This window comes from Zootoca vivipara, chromosome 16, assembly GCF_965207765.1.
Source record: "Zootoca vivipara chromosome 16, rZooViv2.hap1.1, whole genome shotgun sequence".
Classification (NCBI taxonomy): domain Eukaryota; kingdom Metazoa; phylum Chordata; class Lepidosauria; order Squamata; family Lacertidae; genus Zootoca; species Zootoca vivipara.
This window is the reverse complement of record NC_142599.1, coordinates 32,568,088-32,595,640: the sequence shown is the minus strand read 5'-3', so window position 1 is coordinate 32,595,640 and position 27,553 is coordinate 32,568,088. Positions and strand designations below refer to the sequence as shown.

The 27,553-nt window shown below is 47.6% G+C and overlaps 1 protein-coding gene across 1 annotated transcript; it reads left to right on the top strand.

Moving 5' to 3' along the window:
- Positions 1 to 290: 290 nt before the first annotated feature.
- On the top strand, positions 291 to 27,553 carry SYT11 (synaptotagmin 11). The gene is made up of 4 exons (XM_060269623.2): positions 291 to 1,031; positions 12,672 to 13,486; positions 20,990 to 21,116; positions 23,851 to 27,553. Exons 1-4 carry the CDS (start codon positions 998 to 1,000, stop codon positions 24,159 to 24,161), a joined length of 1,287 nt encoding a protein of 428 aa, XP_060125606.1. The 5' UTR covers positions 291 to 997; the 3' UTR covers positions 24,162 to 27,553.

The following is a 27,553-nucleotide window of genomic DNA, read 5'->3' as shown; positions in this document are numbered from 1 at the left end:
TAACCCCATTTACCTGGGAATAAGCCTCATTGAACTCAGTGGGAGTTACTTCTGAGTAGACATAGTTTGGGGTAAAATTTGTTTATGATATACTACTCTTCATCATTAGATCTCAGGGTGGTTCACAGATTCCCTCAACACAGTGGGATTTACTGCTGAATAAGCATGCATAAGATTGTGCAGCGAGTGATGCTGCCAATACTATGCACACTTACCTGAGAGTAAAACCCGTTTAACTCAATGGGGCTTACTCTGAATAAATATGCCTAGGATTGCCTTATAATTAGATCAGCAAAGGGCCTTGTGGAACAGGTGGATTGAGGAGCAATGAGAAGAAATTTATGGATACGACTCGGGCAATAAATAGGAATTTAAAAGCCGTTTAATATATTCTGTTAACAACTAAAAGGAATCCCAGGACGAGGACCCGCCTGTACAACGTCATCAGTCCACAATATGAATGCACAGTATAGCAAAGTATGTATGAATCCTGAAAACACATAATAATCGTTAATATTTTAGACCAACGTTTTGCAAAGGGCTCTCTCTCCACATTTATACTGTAAATAACGATCGGTTGCATCTCCCCCGCTACACGCCACTCAGAAACCTCGGGCGGAGGGAGGTCGGGTTGGCGAAGCGGGGGTGCCGGCGGGATACAAACAAGCCCCGCAAGCGACCCGCCCTCCCTGCTAGACAGCAGCCGAGCCGCTCTGCCGAGTCACCGCCGGGAGGGGTTCGGCGAGGCGACGGTGGGCGTGGCTTCCTCTCGCTCTCTCGCTTCGGCCGCCGCTCTGAGGAGGAGGAGGAGGCGTGGCCTCGCCCGGGGATCGTTCGAAGTGGGCGGAGCTAGCGCTGCATCAGGACCAGTCGCCAGCTTCTGCATCCCTCGGAGTCGGGAGCATCCTCAGGGCCGCGGCAGAAGCGCCGCCGCATCCGCTGAAGGGGCCTCCCTGCGCGCACCGGGCCGTCGCCGCCGCTCCAGTCGCGGGCCGCCATGGCAGAGATCGCCAGTGTCCGCCCCAGCTTCGGTGAGTGGGGCCCGTGGGAGGCTGCTGCTGCGCAATTCCCTCTCCCGCCCCCGCCCCGTTTCTCTTTGCCTTGGCCGTCCCCTCCTCCACCCGCTCCCCAGCGCAAAACACCGGGCCTCCCTGGGCCTCCTGATCTCACCGCCACCCTCGTCGGATCCCTCTCAGGCCGTGCCCGCCACCATAATTCTGCCTTGGCAAGCGTCCCATCCCTACCCCGGCCTCCCCTTCTATCCTTGCTTGTGGCAACTGGCACATCTACAAACACCAGCGCGCTCAGCTGCCAGAGAGGGCCTTGTTTGCGCCGTCAAAGAGACACTATCGCCACCACCAGCGTCACACGACCACCTGGCCTCCATCTCCGGGGTGGTGGGGGGTTTTTTGGGGTTGTTTTTTTTAACAGCTTCTCCACATCCTTACTGGCACCCGCACCATTCAGTCGCGCAAATAACGCGCGGCATTAGCAGGGCGCACGCTCACGAACCGATCGCCAACGCTGATCCACAGGGGGAAATCTCTCTCTCCTCCTCCCTCACTAGCCCGTTGCAAGATTAGGATAAGAAGGCGTTCAAAGAAGCCCACACGCAGTTTGGGAAATACCCCCCCCGGACTGCGCGATCCGATCCATGGAAGTCCCGCTGAGTTCATTGCTCCTAAGCGAGGAGGGCTATAGGATTTCAGCCTCAAAGGCCAGATTGCCGCCTTGCTTCCCACGCCTCTTTGGTTCCCTTATTCCCATTAATTTCATTTAAATAATAATAATCCTCCAGTCTACACTTCTCTGTCTGGGTTTTGACAGCATTGGCCAACATGCGCGCGCGGCCGCGCGCGCGGCCAGCAATGCCCAGCATCACTCAGTATTCCACTTCCCTTCAAAACACACACACACACACAAACACACACACAAAATCCCCATCAGCATTTGGGCAGTGTGGAAATCTTCACATCAGCCACCCTGTGAGGAGGTGGGAGCACATGACAGCTCCCAAATCCGGGGCCAGGTCTCCTCCGGGCTTTCCAATCCCCGATGCCATCATCATTCGTCTTCGCCTGCTCTTCCCCGGCTCTCCCATCTCCCCGCCCCCACTCTCTCCTTGCACGGGCGTGCCTGGCCTTGGGAGCGGACTGGGTCAGTGCCAGGGGCAGATCCGAGCCCTTTGAAGAGATGCTTAGAGAGGGACACACGTGGGGTGGGTGGATGGGGAGGCGGCAAGGCGTTGCCCTCTGGCCTGATCTCCTCCTGTGGGGGGGCTGGAGGTGGGTGTAACGGAAGGAGGGAGCAGGTGCACATTGTGGTGGCTAGGAGGAGGGCGGGATGACGTGATGTCTATTCCGGGCCAGGCAGCGCCCCAGCCCCCAGATAGCTTGGAGGGGAGGGTGGGCAAGAAAGCAGCCTTTGTTCAATGCACCCCCTTTTTGCAGAGGCTGTGGAGCAAGCAAAATATGGAGTTTAAGAGCTTTATTTTCCTCGCTCCCACCCCACCCCCAAATTCACTCAAGTCGTTGCTTGCAAACCACACAGACCCTAGTCTGTAACCTGGCCCAGCCACCCCATATAATTGCACCCCATGCGTGGAGGGGTTGGTCAGAGACACCAAATAACTTCCTAACCCTAGCAGCTGCCCCCACCTCCATTGTTGAGACTCCCTGGGGTGTTACCTCTGGGAGAAGTTTGAGGCCTCTCATCTATGCCAGGGATCATGGTTCCTTCTCATCCATCCAACAGTGGATATTTAAACTGTCTCTCAACATCTGTCCGCTCCAATCCTTGCAATAAGGAGCCACAGGGACTATCCCCATGGCAGCTCCTCTTTGCCAGGTTGCAGCAAAGTTTCTGGCAGGGGCATGAATATAAAAGAAAGGGGAGGGAAATAAAGCTATTAATTCCCCACCCCCACCCCAAAATATACTGTAATGTAAATAGAATAGGATCATCAGACGTGTTTGCGGACCTTTGATTTGTATTACAAATGTACCTGTCCTGTGTGCAGTGAAGTCAGCTTATTTCATGTTCTAATTCTAATGTGCACACATGTGATGCTGAACACATCTGCTGCCACACAATGGCAATTCTGAGAGAGAGGATCAAGGTTGCCTGCGTTTGTTAGGCCAGTATGGAATGCTTTATGTTAATTAAACCCCTCTGGTTTATTTATTTTTTATCACCAAAAGTGCAGCCTTTTATTGTCCTCTGGGGTGGAAGGCTGTGTTGTGCTACGGCCCCAAAGCTAACTATTTAATGCAGAAGTGATAGCATCCTCTCTGCCCGGTTAAGTCACGTGAACGACAACAACGACAACAAAAAAATCACAGGGTTTTAAATTCTGGATTTAGTTTTTCCAGAATAAATATAAGCACCTGGCTCTGGCCTTGCAGTTACTAATGTGGAAGCTGGTCTCCACAGCATGTATAAATGTGCATTGAGATAGCAGAGAGGCAACCCCAGTTGTTAATGACGGAATGGCTGAAGTGGATTGAAAGAGAAGCAGGCTGGATTAGACAGATGTTAGTACGTGTCCCCAATTAGACTGTGCATACGTCACTGAGGATATTGCTTGAGGGGTTTCAAAATGTATATGGGGGATTATTATTGTTATTATGGGAGTTGTGAAATGGGGGTGGCTTTGGAGGTTGGCAGTTTAGTATCCAGCCTCCCCCCCCTTTTTTTGTTGCAGATGTTTACAGTGCAGGTATATTCAAGATTTCTGTTTTACACCCCTATCATTTTAATTCATTGCTGCAGGAGTGACAGGCGCCCTGCAATATTGTCTCACAGGAACATAGGAAGCTAACTTGTACAGAGTCACAACACTGACTGGCAGCAGCTCTCCAGGGTTTCAGGCCCGGGGACAATTCTCAATCTGACCTGGAGATGCTGAGGATTAAATCTAGGACCTTCTGCTTGCATGCAGGTGCTCTACCCCTGACCTACGGCTTGCAAACACAGACACAATCAGGCACCTGCACATACATCCACACACCTCCTAAGGAAATCTAGTCTTCACTCATATTTCTTATTAGCTGGGAGTAAGTCCCACTGAACTCAGCAGGACGTTCTTCTGAGTCGGCATGCGCAAGATTGCACATAGCCACTGAATCACAGAAAACCAGTATTGTTTCCGACAGTCTTCTCCACCCTGGGGCCCTTCAGATATTGTTGGACTTCAATTCCCATTAACTCCAGCCAGCATGGCCCAGTGGTCAGGGATGATGGAAGCTGGAGTCCAGCAACATCTGGAGGGTCCCGGGGGAGACTGGTGTCTGTTATGGTGGAATTACAACACTAGACAATTGCATACTTCCAACATTTCTCTAATAAAAATAGGGATGCCCCATAATTATTATTATTATTATTATTATTATTATTATTATTATTATTATTATTCCCTGCCCATCTGACTGGGATTCCCCAGCTACTCCAACATATATTAAAACATAATGAACCATGAGACATTAATTTTTTTCCCGATACAAGGCTGCCTTCAGATGTCTTCTAAAAGTTGTATAGTTACTTATCTCCTTGGCTCATGGGGGGTAATGTAAGTCCACACCCTCCAACATTTTCCCAGTGAAAACAGGGACATCCTAAGGAAAAGCGAAACATTCCAGGATCATATCAGAAACCAGGACAGCTTCTGTAAATCCCGGACTGTTTCTGGGAAATAGAGACACCTGGAGGGTCTGCAGTTGTAGCTGCTCCTCGTTCCGCACACTAAAACGTTTGCCTTACAGTCAGAAGGCCTTTTTAAAAAAACACACAAAAGTTACAAAGGGCCATGTGCATGGTTTGATTACGTATACAGAAGGTGCAAACAAATGCTGCTGTCTCTGTCCAACTTAGCTGCCAAAATCTATCCCCAATAGCAGTTCTGAAAAGATGCTCAGGCTTTGGGCAGTTTTCAAAAGAAGGGAACTGCATAGGTCAGTGGCGGAGCACCTGTTTTGAAGGTTCCAGACTCATTCCTCAACATTTCCAGTTAGGGCATGTTCCGCTAATGAAAATTCTGAAGAGCTGCTGGCAGTTAGTGCTAGACAGCTCAGAGCCAAGATGATGGACCAACAGTCTGAAAATATTGGTAGAATGCATTCCAGCAGGCCTTATATATATCAGGGACAGCCCATAATTTCTGGTAACTGTCTTTAAAAAAATAATAACAACAATAATAATAATGCTGTCCTTATTTTGCATTTGGGGGGAATTACTGGGTTTCTAGAAGTTTTATCTCTGATTGTCCAGGATGGTGAGGCACAGATGCGTTTTAATTCTAATGTTCATGCATGGAGACAAAATGTCAGCAACTGTAGCTGCCCATCCAGATAGCGAAGGCTGCTGAATGTGTTGCAATTGCAGCTGTTCTGTGCAAAGTACAACCAGATCCATTGTGAAGCTAAATATTCTGTTAAAGCTTTCTTAAGTGGGCCGGGTTGGGTTGGGTTTTTGTGTGTGTGTGTGTGTTTGTGTGTGTGTGTGGAAACAAAATGCAAATTGTTATAATAAAAGCAGTGAAGAGACTTGAAGAAGATGCAGTTTGGGAGTGTGTATGCGGGGGGGGGAGCGGTGTCAGGGAGCGAGAGATACGCTGAGAATAGGGGGGTGATAACAGAATCACATAGAATCATAGAATGCACACAAGATCGCTCATGTTTCCATCTGTGACGTGTTGCCGTAAGGGCTGCATGGGTTTGTGCAAGTGAATGTGATATTGGGGAGTTTTGGGGGTTTTGTGAGCACCATTCTTGAATGCAGATTTGTGTGAGTGAGTGTGCTTGTTTGTTTGCTTGTCTAATGTAATTATATCCCGCCTTTCTCCCAAGCTGGGATTCAAGAAGGCTTACAAAATCTTGAAAACGTCATTATAAAATACAAAGCAATGAAAATTAGTTAAAAACAATAAATTAAAATGCAATATGAAACGCGTTTAGAGCCAATGTTAAAACGCCGATGGCCCATTGATCATCATCATCATCATCTGCACTCTGGTTGTCAGAACAGGAAGGTCTTAGCTTGCCAGCAGAAAGATAACAAGGAAGGAGCCAGCCTATCCTTTCTTGGGAGGGAATTCTACAATATGGGTGCAGACACAGAAAAGGCTCTGTCTCGTGTCACCACCAACTGTGATGTTGATGGGAACTGAGAGGTGCTCACCAGAGAACCTTAGCACCCAGGCAGGTTCATAAAGGGAGATACTGTACCGTCCTTCGGGCAACCTGGGCCCAAGCCATATATACACATTATTTATCATCATTCCCTCTATTGCCAATACCCAGGCTGTGAGTGCCTATTATTTATTTAGCCAAAATGACACTACCCATGCAAAAGAGAGCAGTATCTACAGGAATCTCAAGGTCTGTCTTAAGGGTATGTCTGTGTATGAATAGTGTGAGCCTGTAACCTGGCTCAGTACCTAAGTACCATATTTATCATTACAAAAAGACTGGCCAGGCTCCCCAGGTAATCCAATCAAGTGACCATTAACAGGTAAACTGCCAGACAGGAGATAAACAACGCACTCAGTTTTCTGTTGTAGACCACCTTTTCTGTGATGTAGGTATGATGTATTTGGGGGGTGGTCTTGGGCTACACCCCTTCTGTGATGGATGGATGATGGATGGAGGGGTGGTCTTGGACTCCTGGGCGGGCAATTTAAAATGTCTATATTAAGGCTTGCACACCTTTGTTCTGGGTCCTCCTCCTCTCTCCTGCATGCGAGGGGAGCACCCTGTTGCAACAGCTTTAATAAAATCAGGCTTACTAGCTGCTTTGCCTCTGTTATTTTCTCCTACCGATGGAGAACCTACAAAGGACTCTATAAGGGCTCTTGTGCACCCCATAAGGGAATAAGGGCAGGTTTTGTTTACAACATCTGTTTTCCATGTTTCCTTTATTTAAAAAAAAACCCTGGTTATGCAAATCCTGAATTTTAGAGATTCAAGGTTTCAGGTGAGGGCATCTCCCAACCCAACCTAGAGGTGCCAGGATCAATCCCGGGACCCTTCTGCATACACAGCTTAAGTTCTGCCACTGAGTTACAGCCCCTCCATTGGTGACCCGTTCTAGGGGGATAAAGTATCCCCTAATTATTTTTCACCTGCCTGCTCTACTCTTAATGGTTTTGTTTTTGTTTTAGAAGGGGGTGTCCTCCTGCACCAGTGTGTATTTTCTGGAATTTCTACCCCCATCCCTTGCAAATTAGGGTAATTTGCACAGGAAATTTTTTGAATGCCTTAGAGCAGGCATCCCCAAACTTTGGCCCTTCAGATGTTTTGGACTACAATTCCCATCTTCCCCGACCACTGGTCCTGTTAGCTAGGGATCATGGGAGTTGTAGGCCAAAACATCTGGAGGGCCGCAGTTTGATCCCATGATCCCTAGCTAACAGGACCAGTGGTCGGGGAAGATGGGAATTGTAGTCCAAAACATCTGGAGGGCCGAAGTTCGGGGATGCCTGCCTTAGAGAGTGAACTAATTTAGTATATTCACCTTACTTTAGTAAACAGGGGTTTTTTTGGGGGGGGAGGCTTGGAAACTGCTACGCTTGCCTAATATATTCACAGCTGGCTCCTGTTCATTGTTACTGATGAATTTATTAAATGCCTGGGGCGAGGGGGTGGGCAGGAATCGGAGGGAAATTAAAGCACTGGGGAAAAGAATTCCAAATGATTTCCACAGGAAAAATAAATAAATCACACCCCGCATCACTTCCAGGCTTGCTTTGCCGTGTCTTGCAATAACCGGGCCTTTCTGTTCTCTCCAACAAACAAGAGGCACTGAGTTAATCTGGGTGATGTCATCAGAACAGCTGAGGTCACCCTTTTGTGTGTTATGACTTGAGCATTAAATTCCATGGTTACCTTCTCATAGCTAGAGGCATGGAGAGCGGTATGAAATCCCCTACTCACACATACTAAATCCCACCAGTGCATATATTTATGTGTGTCTGTGTGTGTATTCTGCACTCATAATAAGGCTCTGTACACACTGTTCTTTAAAGCACATTTAGAATCATAGAATCACAGAGTTGGAAGAGACCCTGAGGGTTATCTGGCCCATCAGCCAGTCCATGTTTATTTATGGCAAAGAGGCAGCATATTAAACCAGAATTTCTGCATAATTCTCTACATAAACAATAAAAACGATTGATATGGGGTTTTAACAATCAATATGCTAATTATTGTTGTTGTTGTTTAGTCGTTTAGTCATGCCCAACTCTTCGTGACCCCATGGACCATAGCACGCCAGACACTCCTGTCTTGCACTGCCTCCCGCAGTTTGGTCAAACTCATGTTCGTAGCTTCGAGAACACTGTCCAACCATCTCGTCCTCTATCGTCCCCTTCTCGTAGTGCCCTCCATCTTTCCCAACATCAGGGTCTTTTCCAGGGAGTCTTCTCTTCTCATGAGGTGGCCAAAGTATTGGAGCCTCAGCTTCAGGATCTGTCCTTCCAATGAGCACTCAGGGCTGATTTCCTTAGGAATGGATAGGTTTGATCTTGCAGTCCATGGGACTCTCAAGAGTCTCCTCCAGCACCATAATTCAAAAGCATCAATTCTTTGGCGACCAGCCTTCTTTATGGTCCAGCTCTCACTTCCATACATCACTACTGGGAAAACCATAGCTTTAACTATACGGACCTTTGTAGGCAAGGTGATGTCTCTGCTTCTTAAGATGCTGTCTAGGTTTGTCATTGCTTTTCTCCCGAGAAGCAGGCATCTTTTAATTTCGTGACTGCTGTCACCATCTGCGGTGATCATGGAACCCAAGAAAGTAAAATCTCTCACTGCCTCCATTTCTTCCCCTTCTCCTTTGCCAGGAGGTGATGGGACCAGTGGCCATGATCTTAGTTTTTTTTTATGTTGAGCTTCAGACCATATTTAGCGCTCTCCTCTTTCACCCTCATTAAAAGGTTCTTTAATTCCTCCTCACTTTCTGCCACGAGGGTTGTGTCATCAGCATATCTGTGTATGCTAATTAAGTGTACTTAAAACAGTGTTTCTCAACCTTTTTTGGGCCACGGCACACTTGTTCTATGAAAAAAAAATCCCGCGGCACACCAACTCTGTGCCGCCCTATATTTAGTTTAGTTTGGAGGGGAGACGTAATCATTACACACACAGGTGCAAAAAGTGCATGGTGTAAAAGTTGGAGTTTAATGGCAAAAGACTGTTGAGGGGTTCCTTTGCGGGTCTGTTCTGCATTATGTCCTTGGTGGAGCCACTCGCCGCCTTCTCCCCGTGTGCGCAGCCACGGCGGCGGAGTTTCTGCAGCGGAAGGGAACAAACGACGGACCGACCTCCGATCGGTCCCTGTCTGTGTGGGCTGGGCCTTCTTGGTGAGGCTCCCTTTTGAGGCTCCCACATGCGGCTCCGGAGCCGCGGGTTGCCGACCCCTGGGCTAGCAAGAAGAGCACCTCACCTTCTGCAGGACTCCTTGCCAAAGAGGCCGCTCACTCCTGCGCCGACCAAAAAACTCCCGGGCACCGCCAGCAAGAGGAGCGAGAGCGAGACAAACAGCCGCGGTGGTGGCTGTTGAGAGCTGCGCTCGCCCCGCCCCCGTCGTGACCCGGCCGGCTTCCTTTCCGGCAGGTCAGCGCTCCTAATGGCGGCCACCAGTCACATGACAGGGCAGCAAATCGCCCTTCTCGTCGCCAGCGTCTCCCAGCACACCAACCAGCGGTTGAGAAACGCTGACTTAAAATACGTGCATCTAGTCCGTTCCCTGCAAGGCAGGAATCTTTTGTCCAATGTGGGGCTCGAACCCACAACCCTGAGATTAAGAGTCTCATGCTTTCCCGATTGAGCTATCCCGGGAACATTATTTCCCTCAAAGAGTTCTGGGCACTGCGGTTTACCCCTTGTAGAACTACAATTCCCAGAAACCCTTATCAGACGACACGTAGTGTGCAGAATGCTTGGCGGAAGTAAAGCATGCTTTGAATAGGCTTTAAAGGCATAAGTGTGTATGCCAGGGGTTCCCAACAAAATTTTCTCGAGGACCCCTCATCGAGCCGCTATTGTGACAAGGACCCCCATTAATTCCTAATCCTAAAATTAAAAAGTGAGAGCCAAATTAAGAGTCTTTTTATATTTTATATTTATACGTTTTTTACAGTTACAACAGAGTACTCCATCAGTATACAGTTAGTTTTAATTTTCAGTTCTTAATGAGATGAGTTAAATCTGTCCTTTGAGTCTATTATTTCTGAAATATTAGGTTCCAAACTTGAAACTTTCACTCTGAAATCCGACTGCATGTCGAGCCGATTCCTATTTTTGTTTTTCATGAAACACATGGAAGAAAATGCTTGCTCACACCGATATGTCGTTGCAAATGGAAGGATCTTTTTCATTGCCTTATCTCCAAGTTTCTTGTAGTCCTTGCGTGCTGATGCAAGGTTCGAGTCACTGACTTACTTGCTTGAACATCAAATGCATTATCTTCCTCTTCATCTGTAGGCCTTTGTCGTTTTAACGAACCACTTTTTAACCAACGGTCCATTTTTAACTACGCGAACTGTAGCTTCCGCGAAAAACAACGCTTTGTTTACAAACACTACTGTTTTGCAAAGAGGCAGCGTGCGCCAGGGAGGAGGGAGGGGAATGGAGAAGACAGGGTACCTGCGCGGTAGCGCACAAATGAAGCCGACGCGCGCAAAGCATCTTGGGGAGGTGAGCGTTAGTAGAATGCGCGCGCTGCCTCTTTGCAAAACAGTAGTGTTTGTAAAGCACCACCTAACGGCATACAGCAGAACTACTGCCTCTATCTAATTCTAGTTTTGCGCTAGACTCTGCTCATGCAGGAAGCGGCCAAAACAAAAAATCTGTTATCATACGAAATATATTTAATATATTTTTTATTCTAATAGTATCTTGCGGACCCCTCTGGCATAGCTCACGGACCCCTGGGGGTCCCCGGACCACCTGTTGGGAACCACTGGTGTATGCAGCTTTAAAAGATATATTAAGAGTCTTGTGGTACTTGAAAGGCTTACACAGGCCCATGCAGAGCTTGTCTGAGGCCTAGGGCGGGAGTCCCCAGTTGGGTGGGAAGCACAGGGCATTCTTGACACGACAGCGTAAGTCCGGCAAGCCCCTGATGACCGCCTCCCCCCTCCACCAGTTGACTTACCCCTCCGAGGCCTGGGGCAAGTGTACCTGGCTACATACCCACCAACATTTGTCCAATGAAAATAGGGGCATCCTATTCCATCATCATCAAAATCATCGTTTTACTATTTATAACCCCCACCCCCATTTGACTGGGCTGCCCCAGCCACTCTGGATAGCTTCCAATATATATTTAAAAAATACTAAAACATTAAACATTTAAGGACTTCCCTATACAGAGCTGCCTTCAGATGGCTCGGGGGGTCAGATAACTCCATATCCTCCGACATTTCTCCAATGAAAACAGGGACGTCCTAAGGGAAAGTGGGACATTCCGGGATAAAATCAGAAACAGGGAGAGCTTCAGCAAATCTGGGTCTGTCCCTGGAAAATAGGGACACTTGGAGGGTCTGTGTTTTGCCTCCTGCCCCACTGCACGGCCCTGCAGTCTCACCCACACCATACCTTTTAAAGCCCATTTTGTCCCTTAAAGAATTTGAGCGGTGTAGTTTACCCCTCACAGTGTTATACAGTAATTCCCAGCAACCCTTAACTAACTACAGCGCCCATAATTCTTTGAGGGAAAGAATGTGCCATGTCTTTGAAGGCTGAACATGCCATACATTTAGAGCACACGGCTTTCCCAAAGGAATCATGGGAACTGTAGTTTGTTATAGATAGCTGGGAACTGCCATTCTGTGAAGGCTAAACTGCAATTCCCAGGATTCTTTGGGGGAAGGCATGTGATTTAAATGTAACGGGTGCACGTAGCCTTTAAAACCTGGGGGCAAGGACTGTCTTATTACTAATATTTGTGAGCTGCCCCAGGGAGACTTCCCTCATCTGGAGCTCAGGATAAATAAAGAGCAGCTGGCTGAATAAATTATCCATCTCAGTGGTCCCCAAAGGGGGTGGTGGGATTGCCTATGGCAGCCCAAAGAAGCAAATGGGCGGCAAGGGGGTGCTGAAGGTGTAAATGACTACCAGACTTTGAAAAGCCGGTATCTGTGGATCAAGTTCATTAATTTTGTTGAATTAATTAACCTAAATAGTTTTAATTAGATTTTGAATAAATGTGCAATTAATTGTTACTGTTCTCAATGTTATGGTGCTATTATCTTCCTTAGCAAGTCATGCAAACTGGTGTTCTGAATAATGCTTTTTTGATATATCGTCCAAATCCAGTTTCAAATCTATGTCATGATATTGATTTCGTAATTTTAGGCTTGACAATATATCGCAAATCAGGATGTGGGTGGGGGAGGGTGCTATGCAAAAAAACCACGATGTGGGGGAAACTGTGAAGCCAGCCAATGCCTTTACGTAGCTCAGCCCTTATTTCAGGCATTGTGATATATCTGTATATCGCGATGTTTAGCTGGTGAGATACCGCAGTGTTGGAAACCAGATGTTGCCCAGCCCTAGTGGGGATGAGTTTATGGAAACCAAGGAGCCGATGGCTCAAAAAAGTTCGGGAACTACTGATTTATCCCCTCTCCCTTCCCCATTCCTCTCCACCTCACTCTTCCCCACTCACAGATGTCTCCCCGATCGTGGCGGGCCTGATTGGCGCCACTGTCTTAGTGGTGTCCGTCTCTATGACGGTCTTTGTGTGGACATGCTGCCACCAGCACGCAGAAAAGAAGCACAAGACCCCCCCTTACAAGTTCATCCACATGCTGAAGGGCATCAGCATCTACCCAGAGACCCTGACTAACAAGAAGAAAATCATACGGATCCGGCGAGACAAGACGGGAGCTGCCAGGAAAGACGGAAGAGGCAACCTTCTGGTGGACGCGGCAGAAGCTGGCCTGGTGGGCTCTGACAGGATCTCCAGCGCAGCTCCCTGCGTCAACCAGCTCCCCATCAAAGTCGATTACGGGGACGAGTTGAGCCCGGACCAGAGCTTGACTCCGGCGGGCAGCAAGACTTCCTCTCCCTCTTCCCCGGAAGAAGAGGTCACTCTGGGGACGCTGACATTCTCTGTGGACTACAACTTCCCCAAGAAAGCTCTGGTCGTGACCATCCAAGAAGCCCGTGGGTTGCCCGTCATGGACGAGCAAAGCCAAGGCTCCGACCCCTACATCAAGATGACAATCCTGCCCGACAAGAGGCACCGGGTGAAGACGCGTGTCCTCCGCAAGACGCTGGACCCCGTCTTTGATGAGACCTTCACTTTCTACGGGATCCCCTACAGCCAGCTCCAAGACCTGGTCCTCCACTTCCTGGTGCTGAGCTTCGACCGCTTCTCTCGAGACGACGTCATCGGGGAGGTGATGGTGCCCCTCGCCGGGGTGGACCCAAGCACAGGGAAGGTCCAGCTCACCAGGGAGATAATCAAAAGGAATATACAGGTAGGAGAGCTGGGACCCGGGGTTTCACTAGGGGGACTGTCCAAGTTCCCTTTCCTCGCACAGGACCTTTAGAGGCCCTAGGCACTTAAACAATTTTGGCACCCCCTTATACTGTATATCAAATTCAAAATATAAACAATAACAAACTAGAAAATGATTTTCCAAAAAGAAGCCTACAGTATGATGGAAAATAACGTTTATTTTTGCATGCTTTCACCTGATTTATACTTTAAAAAATTCTCCTCATTTTTCTAATTGCAAAGTCTTTGATCAGATCCTTACGTAACACATCTGCTTCTATACTTAGTAGAGATAAGGCATCTTGCCTGCCTTGTTTCATAGTTGTTCTGTTGGTATTTTTTAAATATGCATCAACGGAGAAAATGGACAGCCAGCCGAATCGTTTGTAATATTTGTATGTAATTTTTTCATCTGTTGCGGGAGCCTTTTTCGTGGAACCTGGTTCAGCTGCACCGTAGCAAATCTGGCAATGGAAAATTTATGTGGTGCCCTCCTTCCCTTGATGCCCTAAGCACGCCCTTATGTTGCTTCATGCCCTGTCCTCGCCGTTGGTGCCCAAGCGAGTGGGGTGGGGGGCTGGGAGCCAGCAGTAGGGGTTGTACCTGCTGGTAGGACCCACAAGACAGGTGTGCTGATGCAAGAGCCGAGGGGAAACTGGTCTGTGGCATGGACCAGGACTGCCCCTCACAAGTCCAGCACCCTGTTCTAGCAGCAACCAAACAGATGCCTTAATGCAATGTTGTTGGACTACAGCTCAGTAGTCAGGGATGGTGGGAATTACTACACTAAAGGGAAGGAAACCCAAAAGCAGGGTCTGAGCGCAGCAGAGACTCTCCCCACCTGGAACTATGAACTAGAAGACTGCCACCAACACTACAGGGAGAAGGCAGCCATCATGGCTAGGAACCAGTGATAGCCTGATCCTTAGTGAATTTTTCGTTTATTTCATTTCACAAAATTTATATCCTGCTTGATTGTAAAAAAAAAACCAAAAACCTAACACCCATCAACCTCAAAGCGGTTCACAAAACGAATAAAACAATGAATTTACTAGTAAAATACAGTCATATTTACACAGCATACAGTTATACAGTAAAATACAAGTTAAAGTATTCAATAATAATTAAAATCAACAATAAGCTAAAAAGCAGATTAAAACACAGATTTTATGTGCCGAAAGAATGTTTTTAGCAGGTGCTGAAATGAGTGCAGCAAAGGCGCCTGTTGACAGGCAGGGAGTTCCAAAGTATGGATGTAACCCCAGTAAAAGATGGATTTTCTTACAAATGCATACCGAATATTATGTGGCAGCTTCAGCAGCTCCGGTTATTACACCCACCAGCCGCTTTATACAAAAAGAGTGACGCTTTATAGGATAAAATGCAACACGTAAAAACGATCTGAAACCAGAATAAATAAATAAAAGAAGAAAACCAGGAACAATACAAAATGCGTAAGATGCTCACCCAGTGACATATTAATAAGGAGAAGTCCTAGCCACCCCCAACTGAAAGATGAGCACCACTGTATGAGGCAACATTAAATAACCAAAGGTCTGAGTAAACAAAAGGTCTCAGCCTGGCTCCCAGGGGCCGAAAGGGATGGCGCCAGGCAGGTCTCCCTGGGGAAAGCATTCCACAGACTTGTCTCATCCTCTCTGAAAGCCATCCAAGTTGGTGGCCATCGCTGCCTCGTGTGGATGTGAATTCTATAGTTTGATTTTGTGCTGTTGGGGAACAAGTATTAACTATGCACCACTGAGAATTTGAGACAAGGCAAAAGTTCACCACAGCAGCAACAGGGGCTGCTCCGAGGAGATCTAAAGAGAGCACAGGTTGTCCCAGCACAGGCCTTTTCTGGCTGGTCTAAAAGGACCTTGTCATCTTTTCCTAACTGCAGATTCCTTGCATTCCGCTGGGTTCTGCGTGAGGGGATGCATCTCACGCTCAGAACAGCGCGATTCCAGTTTTCTGGGCATGTCTCCTTCTCTAAAGAGGAGGAGGAACATCTGTTCTGTAAGGTGGGATTTTGCAAGGCATTGTTCCAGCCAGCGGAAGCGGCAGACTCCCCGGGAGCTCGAGCAATAATGCAAACAAGCGCAGAGCTGGCAAGGACAGTAATCAGACCAAGGATTGGGGTCAGCCGCCTTCAAAGTGGTAGCTGGAAAGCAGCCAGATCAGCACTATGGAGGAGGGCGCTTTGGGAAACTGGGCTACATTACGACAGATAAACAGGATGTGGATTTTTGCTCAGGCAATATACAATCTATTGTGTCCCCCCCCCCCTGTGTGTGTGCTTAGCTCCCAAACAAACGTAACAGGCAGAATTTGGGGGAAGGGAATAGCTCAGTGGCAGAGAATCTGTCCCGGGTTCAATCCCAGCATCTGCAGATAGGGCTGGGAGAGATTCTGCATCTGAAATCCTGGATAGTCCTTACAGGTCAGTGCGGACAATACTGAACTAGATGGGCTAAAGCTCTGACTCTGCATAAGGCAGCTTCCTCTGCTTTTGTGGTCTGCTGCAGGGATGGGAAGCCTGTGGCCCTTTAGATGCTGTTGGGCTCCAACTCCCAGCAGCCCTTGCAAGAGGGGCCAATGGTCAGGGATGAGTTGCAGTCCAGCAGCATCCTTCTGGGAGCCACATCCCAAGGGCAGGCAGAGCCAGAGGCAAAAGTGGGCAAAGCAACAAAGGTTTCCTTTGTACAGTAGGCTGCTTCTCTACACTCACCCCACCCCCATCCTCCATCCGGGCAAGTAAAAAGGAATAGCAGAGTTCAAAGGCTTATTCCAACCAGGCAGATGCACTGTGGGAGGGTGAAAAGCAGGAATCCAGATAAGGAGCACATGTAGAGAGACCCAATGGCCAGCTGGAGAGGTCTGGAGGGCCATACCAGAGATTCTCCATCTTTGGCACAAAAGAAAGCTCCTCTGGCAGATCTTAGGCTTCTGCTTTAAGTTGTCTAGACATTTCTTTAATTAGGCAGGATGGGTGGCTTTCAAATAAATACATAAATCCTGCTTCAATGGGATGACACACCTCTCTGCACAATTTGGGCTCGTAAACCAGCTGCTGTGTCTTGCTGTCGGGCTTTCTAGGCGGTTAAGCTTCCCTTGCTTCTGCCTGGCTTCTAAGCGGCAACTATTGCCCTGTTCTAGCTGGTCTGAGGATCCCCTCGAGCAAAGTCAGAAAGCAATCGGCACTGGAACAGAAAACGACTGGCATGCAGTTATTCCGGCGGCTGAGAATTGGAAATGTTCCCATGTCTTGCTTGTGGGCTTCGCCACTGGGAAAACATGATGCTGGACTAGAGACGGGCCAGCAGGCTGTTCTTATGATGCAGAGAGGGGTAGGAAAGTGAGTTACAGGCAAGCAGTTTGGAATCACATCTTTCAGGACCAGGGAGAGCTCCTTGAGACAACGGGAAGCTGAATGAAGGCTCCCCTATTCTGCCTTCTCCCTTTCGATGTTTTTGGGCAATCATTCCCATCAGCCTCAGCCAGCACAGCCAACGGGTCAGAGATCATGAGGAATGGAGTCCAGCAGCACCTAGAGAGCCACAGCTTCCACACTCCTCTCCTAGACACATGTCCCAGCCAATCAAGGATCACACTTACAGGGATGCACTTACAACAGAGACGTAAAGCAGGTATGAGGAGCTCATGGCCTTCCAGATATTGTTGGACTATGTTTCTCACCAGCCGCTAGCCAGCATGGGTCCGTAGCTCAGTGGTAGAGCAACTGTCACAAGGTCCAAGGTTCTATCCCCAGCATCTCCAGGTGGGGCTGGGAATGTCCCCCTGCCTCAAACTCTGGAGAGCCGCTGCCAATCAGTGTGGACAGAACTGAGCTGGGTGGGCCCCGTAGTCTGACTCAGTGAAAGGCAGCTTCCTATGCTCCCAAAAGCTGGGCAGAGAGGTTTGGAAGGGCATTGACCTTAGCGTGCGTGCATACATGGGCGTGTAGGAAGAGAGTTCAATGGGAGAAGAGGAGGGAGAGAAAATATGGCAAGGAAAATTAAAACTAGTAATGGAATGAGGAGGGGAGTACAGCCTGTGGCAGCGGTCAGTTCAGACACTTGTGAAGACAGGAGGAGAAAGTGTGACAAAAGGAGAGAGAGGGGGGAAGGGAAAAGGGGGTGACAGAAGGAGAGGGAGAAGCGATGGCCCCATTCATTTCCAGCTCTGGCACCAGTCAAATTTTATTTATACCCCGCCCTCCCCAGCCAAAGCTGGGCTCAGAGCGGCTAACACCAAATATATAAACAACTGGTTAAAATACAACTCAACAACAAGACTAAATACATCAAAATGAAATTAAAAATTAAAAATGCAGCCTCATACAAAAGGGGAAAAGAAAGGGAAAATGGGGGAGGGGATCAGGCTCCAGGCCAAATGCCAGGCGGAACAACTCTGTCTTACAAGCCCTGCAGAAAGAAATCAGGTCCCGCAGGGCCCTGGTCTCAGGAGACAGAGCATTCCACCAGGTCGGGGCCAGTGTTGAGAAGGCCCTGGTTCTAGTTGAGGCTAATCTGATTTCCTTTGGGCCCAGGACCTCTAAGGTATTACTGTTTTTGGCCTTAAGGTCCTCCGCGGGGCATACCGGGAGAGACAGTCCCATAAGGACGTGGGTCCTAGGCCGTAAAGGGCTTTAAAGGTCAAAACCAGCACCTTAAATCTGACCCTGTACTCCACCAGGAGTCAGTGCAACTGGAAGGGCACTGGGTGAATATGCTCCCATGGCAGGGACCCTGTGAGGAGCCTCGCTGCGGCATTCTGCACCCGCTGGAGTTTCTGGGACAGTTTCAAGGGCAGCCCCGCTGCCCTTGCCATACATCTGGAGCCCCAGAATACTGTAGTCAGAAGCAGTGTCCGGGCAGAAATCTGCAAAATGTCCGGGGAAATCCGGACATACGACAACCCATTTCGGCAGTGTTTTTTCCCCCCGATTTCCCTAAAGAAATAGCTCAAAATCAACCTTGCCCCCTCCCCCCCACGCCAAAAAATTTGTAGCTCTGCAAGGGGAATAGGGGGTTTCATAACAAATCTCAGTGCCCATAATAAACTACAGGAAAGGCTGGGAAGGGGGAATCACCGAGGATGAGGGAAGGAAAGAGGGTCCGTCTCGTGTTTTGGGCGACATCCAAACCAGCCTCATGCATGTTTCCTGACAGTGCCCCTACAGTGAAATCATCTTCTTCTTTGGCGATCACTCGTAGCCGAGTAAGATTGTCTTCCATAAACACGGTTTTAACAATGGGTCCGTAAGTGACTGTTGAGGCCAATTCTGGATCCACACGTCCTTCCACAGTGGGGACATTGGTTTCCAGGTGGGAGTTGATCACAGTCTGGATTTGCCAAGCGTGCCTTCCTCTTAGCACATTTCTCCCTTGCGTCCTGAGTTCGAGTGTCTTCAAAGCCCATGACACCTTTGGTGAAGGCTGTTCTCCAACTGGAGCGCTCGCAGGCCAGTGTTTCCCAGTTGTCAGTGTTTATTTTTTAAAGATTTGCCTTGAGACAGTCTTTAAACCTCTTTTGTTGACCACCAGCATTACGCTTTCCATTTTTAAGTTCGGAATAGAGTAGTTGCTTTGGAAGACGATCAACAGGCATCCGCACAACATGACCAGTCCAACGAAGTTGATGTTGAAGAATCATTGCTTCAACACTGGTGATCTTTGCTTCTTCCAGTACACTGATATTAGTTCGCCTGTCTGGAGCAGGGTCAGCCAGCACGATGCCTTACAGACATTGCTGGACTCCAACACCCACCAGCCTTGATCACAGTCATGGCTCCCCCCCCCAATGAATCCTGGGAGCTGTAGTTTGTAAAGGGCACAGAGAGCTGTTATGAAACTCCACCATTCACCTCACAGGGCTACAATTCCCTGGAAAGAGGGATTGGTTGCTAAACCATACTGGGAACAGTAGCTCTGTGAGGGGAGTAGGGACGACTCCTAACAAATCTCAATGCCTGTAACAAACTACAATTCCCAAGGTTCTTTGGGGAAAGAAGCCACGACTGCTTAAATAAGCAGAAGAGTGCTTTAAATATACAGGTGAAACTCGGAAAATTAGAATATCGTCGAAAAGTGCATAAATAATGCAATTTATTTTTTTTCTTTTTCTTTTAATTTTTATAAATTATTTCTTTTGGAAATTCCACAGTAATAAAACAAATAGTTAAAATAATACAAAAATAAACACCGCTGTTATATTTCATTAATTACATTCCATTTATAATTGACCCGCCTAACGACAAATAATTACAATTACAACAAATAAAGGCTTGACATATCTTGCTTTGCATGTCATGCATCTATCTCATATATTGGTTTCACCTTTTAAGTTGCATTACTGAAATAAATGCACTTTTAGACGATATTCTAATTTTCCGAGTTTCACCTGTACAGTGCAGACGACGAAGAGTCGTTTGGCCCAAACTGGGCATTTTCCACTTGTGATTCCAGGAGGAAGTGAAAGGAGCAGGCCTGGCTTTAGACAAATGTTAACTCAAGAGTCCCGGGCAGTTCCCAAAATGCCGAATCTAGGACACGACGGCCATGGCAACCCGGCCTGCTATTCACAGCCTTAACAACAGCTTTTTAAAAACACTTGGCAAGGCTCTGTTTTATTTCCACTGTATTAACTCCCTTTCAAGACAGCCATGTCTTTCCTTTAAAAAAGAAGAAATGACCTACTCACTACGGACAAGTCATCTACCACCGAAAAGCATTTAAGGGCACAGCGGAAGCACGGAGGAGGTAAACAATAAAACGCCACACCCTCCCCGATTGCCGAGTTCACTGGCGATTTCGAACCTGCCTTTTAAAGTGGTGGTGGTGAAGTTGCTGTTTCCTAAGAGGTCAAGATTCTGGTCCCCTTCAAAGGTGGGCCATCGGAAGCTGCCTTATACGGAGTCATCTTAGCCCAGGGTTACCTACACTGACTGGCAGCAGCGGGTCTCAACGGTTGCAGGCGAGGTGACAGGTCTCTCCCAGCCCTACCTGGAGGATTGAATCTGGGAAGTCTTTCGCTCCAAGCAGGTGCTCTCCCACTGACCTACAGCCCTTCCCCTAGAAATACAAGATTCTAGTCCTCATTGTTCTGCACAAAGAGCTGATTTTAAATAGGAACATGTGAAGCTGGCATATATCAAGTCAGGTCAAGGGTCCACCTAGCTTGCTGTTACCTATATGGAAGCGATCTTGTACTGTGCCAGACCGTTGTTCCATTTAATAATAATAAATAATAATAATAATAATAAATAATAATAATAATAATATTGACTGCTGTAGAAACAGGATGTTGGATTCGATGGGCCTTTTTATGCTCTCCTTCCCCACTGGCTTCCTTCAGCCAACCCTTTCTAGACGATGCATCCTCAGGACTACCCCATTTGCAGAAGCGGATGGGTGGACCTGAGGGTGGCCAGAGCTGCTTGGGGTCTGTCGTTCTAAGGATGTGTGACCTTATCTCTTTCCAGAAATGCGTCAGCAGAGGGGAGCTGCAGGTTTCCTTGTCTTACCATCCTGTCGCCCAGAGGATGACTGTGGTGGTTTTGAAGGCGAGACATCTGCCCAAGATGGACATCACCGGCCTCTCAGGTAGAAGCTATTTACTCCGCCTCATCTCCCTATTTTCCTTGTGTGCCCCTTTGAACGCTCTTTTGTTCGTGTTACTTTTTAATGAGGGATGGATTTGTTCATTTTGGTTCCTCTCGGTTTCTCATTCCCCCCCAACCTTAAATTCAGTTCCCTGCATTTCTGCAGCGATTTGGTTTTTTTTAAAAGAGAAAACCTGTCAGCATTTTACTGCAATTCCCACCCCCAATAAACCCAGTTTTGTTTGCAGCTTTGCCTAATACTGTAGATGCATTTTGCAAAGCAATTTCCCCACTTTTATGCACACTCGGTACGTGCATTTTCGTACACATTGTTGGAGAACACAGAGTGCTGCAAAATTTGGAGAGATGCAAAGGATGGCTGTGCTTCAATTCATGTAGTTTCAAAAAACGCGGATTTCGTAGGTCCACCTTTAAATGCAAACTGAACTGAGTTTCTCCATCCCTCCCATTTGTAATCACTGAGCCAGTTTGTGAATCCTGTTCATCCTTGGAGAGATCAGAAGGCAGCCATCCCTCTCTCCTAATGTTTGCCCCAAATCCGCTCTCCTGCAACTGAAGCCCACTAGTTCTAGTCCTGGCCAGGACAGCAGCAAAGAGCAACTCTTTGCCCTCTTCTATGTGGCAGCCTGAAAAGATGTCACTGTGAAGTGCCCTAAGCTTAAAAAAAACAAAAAAAAACACACCCCAACATCTCCAGGGTGTTTGCAGTGTAAAGCCCCGAAGAGCTTAGCGTCTCAATCTGCATCAAGGGTGTGGACCCTTTTTATTTCAGCCTGAGGGCCAGATTCCCTCCCAGGGGCCAGATGCCGCTGGCGGGTGGGGCCAGGGGCAAAGTGGGCAAAGATTGCCGGTGACAATTCTGCCTTTGCACAGTGAGCCCTTCCCTAGCAACACAGAAGTCGGAGGTTTTCCCACGGACGCAACTTGATCCTCCATCTGTTGTTCATACCTTTCGAGGACAAATTCCAGCTAGGCAAAGAGCACTCGAGGAAGGCACCAAGCAGGGCTGGTGAGGGGTGTGGCCTGGGAAGAGGGCGCGTGGCCTGAAGAGACTCCAGAGGGCTGGATAGCATGACTTGGTCTGGCATTTCTCCATCCCTGACTTGCACAGACCAGGATCGCAACGTTCAGTGGCTTTGCTTTATTTTTCATTTACCTCCCTCAACACAAACTCTGGTTCACAAACCCCTAACAGAATGTCAGGGAGGAAAACGTTCTCCTCTGTCTCTTGGGTTAGCGACCTTGCGTTTAGGAGATTGGGGTTATGGTTTGGCTTGCCTCATCTTGAGCTACTTGCTTTTCAGCGTCCCCACCCATGCTCCAGAAACTCTGCTGTCATACAAATTCCTAGAAGAGGAGAGGTCTGCCAAGGGCTAAACGGAGCCTCCATGCGGATTGGCAGTTTATCTCTGAATACTAGTTCTTAGGGGCACATCATGGGAGAGATTCTGTTGCCTTCAGGCCCAGGTTCTGAGCTTCCTGGAGACATCTGGCCAGACTAAATGGACCTTTGGTCTGTCTTATTATGTTTTTACCTTCAGCCCGGTTCCAGAACTCGGGAACATATGAGAGAAGCCGAGAAGCCAGAGATGGGGGAGCCTGTGGCCTTCTTGATTGATGATGGACTACAACTCTCATCAGCCCCTAGCCAGCATGGCCAAAAGTCAAGGACGATGGGAGTTGGAGTCCAGCAACATCTGGAGAGACACACGTTCCTCCAGGAATCTGCCTTATACTGAATCAGACCCTTGGTCTGGCTGAGCTCCGAGCATTGTCTACAATCATAGAAACATTGATTCATAGAAGCATAGAGTTGGAAGGGAGCATCCATGGCAGATTGCCATCCAACCTCTGCTTAAAAATCTCCAGTGATTGGCAGGAGCTCTCTGCAGAGTCTCAGGCAGCTCTTTCTCATCCCTACCTCGGTTTGCAAGGGTTTGGACTAGAATGACCCTTGGGGTCCCTTCCAGCTCTACAATTCTATGATTCATATGTATTCAGGGCAGCTGTTTACCAGTTCCATCTGGTATGCCAGCTGAGACCCTACAACTTTTAGACGACACCTAAAGGCAGCCCTGTATTGGGATTTTTTTTTAATGGTTAGCATTTTTTAATGTTTTATAATAATTATTATCATTATTTATTATTTATAGCCCGCCCATCTGGCTGGGTTTCCCCAGCCACTCTGGGCAGCTTCCAACAGAAAAATAAAACACAATAATCTATTAAACATTAAAAGCCTCCCTAAACAGGGCTGCCTTCAAATGTCTTCTAAAAATCTGGTAGCTGTTTTTCTCTTTGACATCTGATGGGAGGGCGTTCCACAGGGCGGGCGCCACCACCAAGAAGGCCCTCTGCCTGGTCCCCTGCAACTTGGCTTCTCGCAACAAGGGAACCACCAGAAGGCCCTCGGTACTGGACCTCAGTGTCTGGGCAGAATGATGGGGGTGGAGATGCTCCTTCAGGTATACTGGACTGAGGCCTTATATATGTTGGAAGCCAGGGGCAACCAAGCCACACTTTATCATCATCATTATTCTTTCTTCACTTTCTTCATAAACATGGTGAGCCAATCTCACCATGGGTGAGGGGGGGGGGTCGCCTGCTCATTCTGCTGAAGGGGGATTCCCAGAGTTCTGTCCTCCCCAAATCCCGCTTGGGTGATACCGCCAGCTATCGGCCTGTGTTATTGGCTCGCTCCTGTCCCTTCTTTTCTGCAGACCCCTACGTCAAGGTGAACGTGTACTACGGCAGAAAGCGCATAGCCAAAAAGAAAACTCACGTCAAGAAGTGCACTTTGAACCCCGTCTTCAACGAATCCTTCATATACGACATCCCCGTGGATCTCCTCCCGGACGTCAGCATCGAATTCCTGGTCATCGACTTCGACCGCACCACGAAAAACGAAGTGGTGGGCCGGCTGATCCTGGGAGCGCACAGCGTCACGGCGGGCGGCGTGGAACACTGGCGGGAAGTGTGCGAGAGCCCCAGGAAGCAGATCGCCAAATGGCACAGCTTGAGCGAATACTAGCAGGGTGAGCCGAGGGGCACCGGGCGCTTGCACCAGACGCCCCTGTGCGAACAGACACTTGGCCTTTCATTTCCTCCTCCTCCTCCCGCCTTCCGTCTTAGTCGTAGAAACTTAAAAGTTTCCGTACGAAGCAGCTGATCGGTTCTCTCTCTAGTGATGTTTAACTTTTGCAGGGCACACTAAAAGTTCTAAAAAAAAAGAAAAGGAAAAGGAAAAAAAAGGAACTTACAAAAAGTTTTGGGAAAAAACCTAACAAAAAAAGAGCATTAATTTTAATAAATACCACAAAACATATATATATATATATATAAATATATATAATAAAATAAAAAGGTGTAACCGCACTGTTGCATGCCGAATACAAAAGTTTTAAAAAACCACAAAAAAATAATAATATAACTTTACCAATATCGAAAGTACAGTTTTTAATACGATTTATCTGTCACTATGAAAGTCGTGTTTTGTGCTGAACTGTATTTGTTGGTAATTCACCTCAATTGGCCTATTCAGCTTCTCTCCCAACTTATTCTTTTTTAAAAATAATAATAATATTGGATTCTGGTGTTGAATCGCTGGTTCTTTGTTGACATCGCCTGCCCACCCCCTTCCTGTTGATTCTTTGCAATTCTTTGTGACTTGGGTGATCTAATGCTGTTGGTGTACATGCAATGGTTTGGGGCCCTCTGTCTTGGATCAGAGAGATCTCAGAATGGATGGAAATTATTCCTGTGAATTATAATTGCTGCTGAAAACAATTCCCTCCCTGTAAAACAGGAATCTGGAATGATCCCTTTGTCCTTGTTGTCCAGAACATTGCCAGATGCTCTCCACTCCATCCACTTCCGAAGCGGTCTCTTTCAAAGAAAAAGACTTCATTTGGAGTTGGACCAGGAGGTATCTATCTCCCTCTTCATCTTTCAAGCCAAGTCTTTGTCCTGCCTCTACCATGATTGGAAAGCGGGCCCCTTAGGTGTTCCTCTTCTCAAGCAGGAAAGTGCCCTTTGAGCTGTGCTGCCTGAAGCAGTGGGGCAGGCTACTGATGTACCGCAGACCCAGCTCTGCCAATAGGAGACTAGACAGGGTTGCACGTGCTTTGATCCTAATGCCTACAAGGGTGGCAAGCAGGTAACTCTCACAAATATCCCACCACCAATGTTTATTACTATGACTGTTGTCATTAATTAGAGCTCGGTCGGCTTCCCATGCATGCTTCACAGCTAGATCAGTCGATAGAAATAAATAGCCACTGGAGATCTATATCTAGGCAAGAGTTTTCCACCTCCACATCCTCCCCTTGCAACATTCTGGGCACCTGAAATGCCCCACCAACATTTCTTGTTGACAGAGTGTGCAAGCTTTCAAGCTGGCATGGAAGCCATCCCCAGACATGGCAAGATTGTCTGCTGAAGAGCTCTGCGTAATCCAGAAGCCTGCAACTTCCACCTCAACAGATAGGGCTGAAAGAAAAGTCTGTCTCCCCTACCCAGGCTCCTTTCCCAGGACCAACCCGTAAGCCATTTGCGAAGCAAGGCAGAGCCAAGTTAAGGGGAAAGGCATGTGGGAAATGCGTTTTTCAGTATTCACCAAGTCACATCAATGCACTTGCTCATCCTGTGCTCTGTATGCTGTAAATACTGTATCATACTTTAAAACAGAAACTAGGAGAAATCGTTTCAGTGGTGGGGAGGCACCTTGGCCGCAGAGAGGTGAACTGTCTCGGCACAGCCCCGTGGGAGGTCTCTCCATTTCGCTCAGAGCAGACCCATTGAAATTCAGGGGCCCAAGGGAGTTGTGTCCATCAATTTCAATGGGTCCGCTCCGCGGAGGTCTAACATTGGATGCCACTTTGTGCTTGGGGGAGAAGGAAGGCTACGGGAAACGGAGTCACATACAACCCCCCCCCCCATCCAGGAGAGCTAAGGGGACCAAAGCCCAGAGTGCAAGAGCTCACCCCCATTTCCAACGCCTGTCAAACCAGGTGGTAGATCTCTCGGCGATTCAGTTGGTTGGCAAGAGCTTCTCACTTAGTTGTCTAATAGCAAAAACTTCACCCCTCAACAGAGTGGGTGCTGTTGTCTCCAACTACGTGCTACTCAAAGTAGACGCACTGAAATTCATTAATCTAATGAGTCTCCTCTGTGTCAGACTAGCATTTTTTCTGTGAATGGGCCCTGGGTCCAGTACTGACCACAATTTCAAAGACTGAGCACCTTATTATTATTTATTATTATTATTATTTTGGGGGGTGGTACGCCTGCCAGCCTTGGCAACTATTTTTTCAGGGGGGTTATCAGGGTTCCAGTAGTTCAGCCTTCCTCATGCTGGCTGGGGTTGGTGGGAGCTGCAGTCCAAAACATCCAGAGGGCACCAGGTTGAGGAAGGCTGCAGGAGAGTGTTGCTGGACTACAGCTCCCATCATGCCCAGCCAGCTTAGCCTATTGGTTAGGGATGTAGCACACAGTAGTGAAAAATGCTGATCCTACAAGCCCGAAGCCTACCAACTCCTGCCCTAAAGGATGTGTTGCAAGGTAAGCTATGAAGCACTGTTTTAAAATGGGTGGTTGGCCTCAAAACCCGCAAGTCCCGCCTGTCCCAAGTGGCACGGCTCAATGACCAGGGGTGATGGGAATTGTAGTACAGCAACACTTAAGAGGGTTTCCCCCAGCCCTGGAGTAAGATTTATCGAGAGACACGACACTCAGAACCATTTCAGAACGGGGAGAATTAGGACCATATTCTCTGCAAAGGCCAGGTTGGTGCCGAATTTGGAATTCAAACTGATCATCTTGACGCTTACATCATCCTTACATCACCCCCTTCCTCCTCAACCCAATTTTGACCCCAATTACTGATAGATTTAGGGCTCATCTTGAATTATCAATCTTAATTATCCCCGCTTTTTTTTTTTTTTAAAAAAACCTTTTCAATGCAAATAAAACCCCATCTTTCTTAAGCCTAAATCACCTCTCCTTCCTCCAGCTGTAAAGAGAGAGAAAAATGAAGTTGTTGTCAAGGAAATGTGCTCAGGGTTAAAATAGATTTAGGCTTCGTGAAGAGATCCATTACTCCTCAGGAATAATGGGGAAATAAAGAGGGTCAGATAACGGTAGGGTTTTGGGTTTGTTTGTTTTTATTAAAAATGTATTGACAGCTGCCTCACTATAATATCTCCCAAATGTGGGTCATTTTCGGTTGGGATTTTGTTTGTTTTTTCTTTTCACCTCGTGTCTATTGTAAAATTAAAAAGAAAAAGAAAAAAAATAACTTGAACCGTTGTACAACTGCATAATGCTGTAATGCTAACCTAACAAATATGTAATGCTACCTGTAATGTCAAAATTGTTTTAACGCACATTGAGCGTTCAAATAAAGATGGAGTCACTTTAACTTTA